The 7,122-nt window shown below is 59.9% G+C and overlaps 1 protein-coding gene across 2 annotated transcripts; it reads left to right on the forward strand.

The window, feature by feature from the left end:
* The first annotated feature begins 807 nt into the window (after positions 1 to 807).
* Positions 808 to 6,465, forward strand: Chmp6 (charged multivesicular body protein 6). 2 transcript variants are annotated; one of them, XM_051181752.1, is made up of 8 exons: positions 808 to 970; positions 2,386 to 2,495; positions 2,585 to 2,672; positions 2,977 to 3,063; positions 3,609 to 3,674; positions 3,851 to 3,931; positions 4,841 to 4,895; positions 5,485 to 6,465. In XM_051181752.1, the coding sequence occupies exons 1-8, from the start codon at positions 908 to 910 to the stop codon at positions 5,535 to 5,537; spliced, it is 603 nt and encodes a 200-aa protein (XP_051037709.1). In that variant the 5' UTR covers positions 808 to 907; the 3' UTR covers positions 5,538 to 6,465. The 2 variants fall into 2 exon arrangements, with proteins under 2 accessions (XP_051037709.1, XP_051037718.1); XM_051181761.1 differs by having other exon boundaries at positions 5,488 to 6,465.
* The last annotated feature ends 657 nt before the right edge of the window (positions 6,466 to 7,122 follow it).

Here is a 7,122-nt window from a genome sequence, read left to right on the forward strand (position 1 = left end):
CTTTTTCCATGCAAAGCCAAGTCAAGACCAAGAGCTGCTTCTGGGTGAGGAGTCACAAGAGCCACCGCACTGCGGGGACATCAAAGCCCCTCTGCACCTTCTGCACGTGCGTGCGCACGTGGTTACTGAAGGAATGGGAGGGGGGAGAATGCGGGCAGTTCAGGTATCACTAGGTGTTGCCTAGGATGTGTGGGACCTGAGGCCAAGACTGAGCCCAAAGTTCAGAGTCATAAACGAACAAGAATGGTTATCTACGGGCTCCGCTCCTTGGCGGGATGGGCGGGATGATCTCGTACCAAGCAGGAGGCTCCAGGGCGACAGGGCACCTTGGTGGCTGATAGGGTGTAGAGCTCAGGCATGAGTGTCTTGGCACCCCAGTTAACTCACCAAGGGCCTACTCAGGGCAGATGGGATCAGAGAAACCCCGGGGTCACTGCATCCGCCCCAGCATCAGGGCAGGAACGAAAGCAGGGCCCCCGTGTCGTCTCCCAGACTAAGGGGCAAAGGTGACAATGACGAATTGCAGGTGCACACGGGTGCTCGGCCTTGCAGCAAGCACTTGTAAGTCTAAAACACTGCATTTCCTGTGCAGGGACCAGCAGGGTGGGGGCGTCGGCTAGGCGGTTTTTTTTTCTTTTTTTTTTTTTTTTTGAAGGTCGGGAAAGCCTGGTTTAGGCTCACCCATCTGAGGTGCACTGAATTAATCAAAGATCGCATATGATTAGCTCAAAGGGCGCGGCAGGGCTTTCGTGACGCCGGGGCAATCCAGCCAGGCGGTGCGCACTCTGAAGGACGAAGCCGCTTCGCGTTCTGCGGCGCGAGTCTCCGCGCGGCCGCCGTAGGGCCGGCGGAGTACGGTGGCCGCGGGGCGGTGGCGACGGGCTCGGCCGGCCGGCGCGGGGCCGCCATGGGCAACCTGTTTGGCCGCAAGAAGCAGAGCCGGGTCACCGAGCAGGACAAGGCCATCCTGGTGAGCGGCCGACGGCGGGCGGGCGGGCTGGGGTCGGGCCCCGCGGGGAAACTGAGGCGGGAACCGGTGCCGTCGCTCGCCCGGCTGCGGACACACCTGGGCCGGCCGGAGCCCGGGGTGCGCGGGCGCTGAGCGCAGGGCGGAAGCGGCTGGCAGCCCGAGCCCCCGCGCCCCGAGCCCGGCCCCGAAGTTCCTGGGAGGCCGGGGACGGCCGTGGGCGTGGCTGCGGCTGCCACCGAGGCTCAGCCCGCACTGTCACCAGGTGGGCCCTGTGGCTGCATGGTCTCCCTCCATCCAGTTCCTGTGTACACGGAGAGGAGAGAAGGCCCCCGAATCTGGAGGGAGGGAGGGAGGGAGGGGTGAAGACCTTCTCTCGTGCAGCTGATGCCCACGGGGGCAAACCCCGTAGCGAAGGCTGGGGGAATGTATGTGGATCTGAAAGCTCTCTCTCTCACACACACACACGCACACACACCACACACTCACACACCACACACCACACACTCACACAGACACACTCACACAAACACTCACACACAGACACACTCACACACATTCACTCACAGACACAGACACACTCACACACACACACCACACACGCACACACACCACACACTCACACACCACACACCACACACTCACACAGACACACACCACACAAACACACAGACACACACAGACACACACACTCACACAAACACTCACACACACACAGACACACACACTCACTCACACACGCCCCACACCTCTAGCCGAGCTCCCCAGCTAGCTTGGTCTCCTGGGTAACCTAGAGTGCATGGTGAGTGGTTTCTCACTAGCTGAATCTTAAAGGTGCCCATTGCCTTCACTTACAGTGCTCTGCCCTCAAAGTGTCATTCTGTGTGTGACATGTGCCCAGGGCCGGTTCACCTTAGCTCCGACTCAAGTGACAGCATTTGAACACAAAATGGGAATGAGCACAGTTGAGTAGTGGCCGTGCATCCACTGCGGAGCACACCGCTGGAAACATAGCCGGTGGCTGTTGTCCGTTCACGCAGATGACAGCGGAGTGTGTGATAAATAAAAACGGGAAGACTTGCGTGTGGCAGCAAGCTCTCAGGAGGCTGAGGCAGGGCGGTTGGGCAACGCTTTGTCTCAAAAAACCGAAAACAAAAGTGGGCAGGGTGGGTGGAATGAAGGATTGCACACACCTTGATGACCTCTGACACTGGAACCTTCCAGGGCCTGGTGGCCACTTCGGTGACCCTTGGTGCTTAGACTGTGCGTGGGCCTCGGGGACGCCGGGTGAACCCACAGAGAGTTTTGAGTATTGCTGCATACCCTGTGGGCGGCAGAGGCCGCAGCTGGAGAGGGCTGCCTGGCCCTTCCTGACAGAAAGGGCCGCTGACCAGGCTGTATTGTTGCTTTCCTCCCAGCAACTGAAGCAGCAGAGGGACAAGCTGAGGCAGTACCAGAAGAGAGTCACACAGCAGCTGGAGAGAGAGCGGGCTCTGGCCAGGCAGCTGCTGCAGGATGGCAGGAAAGAGTAAGGGGCACTTCCTGGGGGCTGGCGTGGTGGGAGAGGAGGCGCTTCCCGCGAGCCGAGCCAGGCAGACAAGCTGCCTTCCCTTGCAGACGGGCCAAGCTGCTGCTCAAGAAGAAGAGGTACCGGGAGCAGTTGCTTGACCGGACAGAGAACCAGATCAGCAGCTTGGAAGCCATGGTAGGCGGGGACCAAGGCAGGGAACCAGAGCACCTGGGGAATGGGGTGGGGGCTGGGCCCCCAGGGTGGGAGGTGGGGAGCGGGTCAGGCTGGTGGGGGTCGCACGCACAGCTCCCAGGGTTGGGTTCCGAGCATCCTGGTTTGTCCTTGCTGGCTAGAGCCACTGAAGTCAGTCATCACCCTTTGAAAGTCCCCAGAGCTTTCTCAATTAGTCCCAGCTGCCACAGCAGAGAGCCAGAAGCCCGCCACCCACCCCGTGAGTTCGGAGCCCAACAGGGCTCTGACCAGTGGCTGCTGCTTTCAGGTTCAGAGCATCGAGTTCACGCAGATTGAGATGAAGGTGATGGAGGGGCTTCAGGTGGGCAACGAGTGTCTGAATAAGATGCACCAGGTAGGTCCTCACGCGCGTGGCAGGTGGGTGGGGCTACAGGCAGGTGAGGGGGGTCTGCCAGCTCAGACCCTGAGACTAGCTGGATTGCGGGTGTGCCAGGGCCCGGCAGGACTGAGTGAGGTATAGCACAGCACAGCCTCTGAGCTGGGTTCGCTGAGGCTGCATGGGGTGCATGGGGAAGGCAGGGAGTGGGCTGGTCAGGGAACCATGGGCTCAGTGGCCAGAGGTTGGGTTTGCTGCCTCTCTGGGTATCTGAGTAGCGCCTGGGTGCATGTGCGTCAGGCCAGCAGAGGTACCCTATTGGTTGAACACAGAAAAAGTCTGGGCACCACACGGGAAGGATTTCCAGTTTTGACCTGTTTTACTGATGATTGTCAGGGTTGTTCCTGGTCTAGGAAGGTCTGTGCCTCTGAAGACAGACCTGGCTCAAAATCAAGGGCAGGCCCACTTCCCTGCTTTTCAAGGAGAGATAGGGTGAGGGCACAGCCCTTGGCAGGGGCTGTCATTTGCTCTGTTGAACAGCTCTGACACCTCCTCATCCCCAGGTGATGTCCATAGAGGAGGTGGAGAGGATCCTGGACGAGACCCAAGAGGCAGTGGAGTACCAGCGGGTATGTATTGCTGGGCATAGGCCCACCCATTGCCAGGTTGGCACATGCCTGGCTAGCCACAGCTCCCGGGGGAGCCCAGAGCCCCAGCTGTAAATAACCCTCACTGCCAGTTACTGTACCCAGGGGAACCCAGAGCCCCGCCAGGCCGGCTTCTCAATACAGCTCTTCCTTCACAGCAAATCGATGAGCTGCTGGCAGGGAGCTTCACTCAGGAGGATGAGGAAGCCATCCTGGAAGAGTTAAACGCAATCACTCAGGTACCGGTCCCCAGGGCTGTCTGGTCCCCTGGGCGATGGGCCCCACAGGCAGGCCTCTGCTCAGCGGTATGTCCAACTATTACGTTTGAGCCCCGAGTCCTGGTTCCCCCATTTCCTTCCTGAGATGACTTTCATTTGTGCTGAAGCCAAGCTTCATCCACACCCGGCTGGCAGCTGGGGTGGGGGGGATGCTGGAGGCACCTGTGACCCATGTGTAGTTGGGTGGACAGCCTGCCCTGCCCAGTCAGCCCAGTTTCCCTTGTGATGTGCCGGGGCCTGCTCTCCCCTGCACTCCAGGCCCTGAGGTTCTGCTGGGCTGCAGCTGTGTCTGACCCTCCTTGTCCAGGCCATGAACGCCTCTACTTGCTAAGGTTGTCCTGTCTCCCCAGAGCCGCCTGCTGATGGCAGCCCAGTAGGACTGTCTGGGAAGTTGCCCTTTGGGTCCTGTGGCTACCCACCTGTTAGGGCCAGGAGGCCTATGGGTGCTGGGGAGCCAGAGGCCACCTACACTCATGAGCAGCTCTCACCACAGCCCTCCAGGATTGTAGCCTCCTCCATGCTTCACAACAGTAGCCAGGCACAGCTTCCTAGCCCTGGGGATGCCCACACCCCGGGTGCCAGCTTCCTCCACGGTCCTGTGCAGCCCCTGCTTGTGAACTAAAATTCCTGGGAGGAGCTCCAGATGCTGGAGATCCTGAGGCTTCTTAGGGTTGCTCACCCCTCTGCAGTGAAGATGCAATAGGCAGGGAGCGCAGAGCTACAGAGCCAGGCCTCTGAGCGGGAAGCAGCAGGAGGTTCGCAGCTGCTGCACCCCTCCGAGAGCAGCTGTCGGGCAGGTGCAGCCTCTCTTGACAGGCAGGGCAGCCTGTGGCGGTGCAGCATCTCACACCTCACCTCTGCTTCTTGCAGGAACAAATTGAGTTACCAGAGGTTCCTTCAGAGCCCCTTCCTGAGAGAAACCCAGGTACCTTTGAGTTGTGTGTGTGTGTTGGTCTGAAGGAGCGTACCCAAGTCTCCAAGGGAGCAATACACAGTACGCATCTCACACCGCCCACTGGCAGCTCCCAGTGGCAGAGTGTGCCACGGCTGTGCCCCGTTGATGGCAAGTGGGTTCCTGGCATGGGGTTGGGTTCTCCCATGGGATCCAGACCAGCTCACAGAGGCATATCCACTCATTAGCCCTGGGGAAGGCTCTTCAGCCGCTCGGGCCTACAGGACTTAGATCCGTAGTCCCAGCAGCTGTTTGGGACTCACAGCCTTGGGCAGCGCTGCCCTGCAGCATCCTGCATCGTACTCCCAGCTCAGGAGCCACCGCTGCACTCGAGCCAGTGGACCAGGTGGTCCCTGAAAGTCATAGTAGCTTCACACATCCCTGTCCTGTGGCTTCTGAGAGCTTCAGGCCTCCTGAGGCCTACTGCCAGGCTGTGCCCCTGGCCCCTAGTTTATAACTCACCGCCCCTGCTGGGTACACCCCTGGCCTGCAGCCTCTGGCCTCACCCTCTGAGAGCTGGCTGTGGTCACAAGTACATCATGAACGACTGTTTTCTCCTCAGAAGCCCCTGCCAAGGCCAGATCCAGGCAGGCAGAGCTGGTGGCAGCTTCGTAACCTGGACTCTCCAGGGACTCGCAGGAATTCTCTGAGGACTGACCCACAGAGCGTTTAGCTGCGTGTCAACCCCGAGGGCTCCCAGGAGGCCTGAAGAGCTGTGCTGGCCAGTGTGGGTGCTGGTGGCTGGAGCAGCGGCTTACACGGGCCTGACGTCAGGGCTCCACAACGCGCCTTTGCGGTTTAGCCTGGATGCACCGTTGTCTGGTTCTCACTCTGGATTAAGTGGACACTCAAAGCCCAGCCAGGCCCGACTGCAGGCAGCTGTGGTTCCCACAGTGGCCACAGCCCGTACCCTGGTGCTGTTCCCATGGCTGACCCCGTCTGTGCCCTGCACTCCTGTGGGGATTGCTTCAGACCTTGGGGTCCCTGTGCTTCTCTCTCTCGTCCCTGCTGCTCACATGAGCTGAGGGGGCTTCAGGTAAGGGTTCTTACTGTGCCTGACCTGCTGCTGTCCCTCAGTTTCCCTGCAGGCTAGTGGCAGAAACCCTAGGATACTGCTGCTCTCCAGCTCCCTTGGGCCATCTTTGGCACCTCAGTCTGGAGCCTCTTATGTTTGGGGGAGGTGGGCCAGGGGCCACCCTGCTGAACGGACAAATCTAGGAGCCTGACTTGGGGTCTTCACAAAAGAGAGACATCTTGAAGTTGGTGACAAGACCCTGTTCCAGTGGGAGTGTCCCCATGGAATCCTGGACACAGCTGCCAGTCCCTAAGCCACCAACAGCCAGGAGGTGCAGAGCTTGGAAGAGGCTTCCAGGGTCCCGTGCTCGTCTGATACTGGACAGTGCCTGCCCCTCGGGTCTTTGAGGAACACAGCCCTTACATCACTTCAGGGCCCACCAGGAGAGGGCACTTCTTCCTTCACCCAGAACGGGTCAGCTCCAGTATTAAAGTTGGCCCTGCATGGCCTCCTGCCTCTTGGACTTGAGTCTGGTGTCTTGCTGTGGTCCCCTGCACATGGATGGATTGGAGTGCGGCCCGTGACCCAACTGAAACAGCCCTAGCCACCGTGCTAGGCAAAGCCAGGGGCTGGATGCCAGGCGCACGAGGGGAGAGCTTTGGGCCCCTCCTGCAGAAGTCAGGGGCTTCCGAGTCCCAAGGGTAACCTTGCCCCAGCCCAGCAGCTGTCTTTGAAGGTAGAGGAGGGCAGGGTTCTGGCCACTCCGTACGTTCATGATGCACATCTCTACACACGCAGGGCTGGAGGTTAGGACTGCCAGACCCCAGGCCAGAGAGAGAGGGGTGGTTGGCGCATGGTGTCTGGTGGGTAGCGGGCAGGCCCCCTCCATGGAGCAGTCTCCACACAGCCAGGCTTAGTTAGCATCGCTAGGTCTCAGGTTTCTCTGGAGATGGGAGACCTGGATGTGCCGGTGAAAACAGCAGCCCTGCAGGTGTGCTTGACAGCCACCCATACCCATAAAGAGCGAATGTGGCCTCTCCTGCAGTGCCTGTGTCCACCAGAAGGGGGCTCTGCTGCTGGGGTGCTTGGCTGTCCATACTGAGGGTAGTTTTACCAATGAAGCCTGCTCTGAGCCCATAGCCATGTCCTGCAGCACCCACACCCTGCAGTCACACACTGTTGAAG

The sequence above is a fragment of the Phodopus roborovskii genome, unplaced genomic scaffold, assembly GCF_943737965.1.
Source record: "Phodopus roborovskii unplaced genomic scaffold, PHOROB, whole genome shotgun sequence".
In the NCBI taxonomy this organism is placed as follows: domain Eukaryota; kingdom Metazoa; phylum Chordata; class Mammalia; order Rodentia; family Cricetidae; genus Phodopus; species Phodopus roborovskii.

Coding starts and splice junctions, on each gene's coding strand:
- Chmp6 (XM_051181752.1), top strand. CDS start 908: ATGGGCAACCTGTTTGGCCGCAAGAAGCAGAGCCGGGTCACCGAGCAG. Junction 971..2,385: donor AGCAGGACAAGGCCATCCTG/GTGAGCGGCCGA, acceptor CTTTCCTCCCAG/CAACTGAAGCAGCAGAGGGA. Junction 3,064..3,608: donor GTCTGAATAAGATGCACCAG/GTAGGTCCTCAC, acceptor CCTCATCCCCAG/GTGATGTCCATAGAGGAGGT.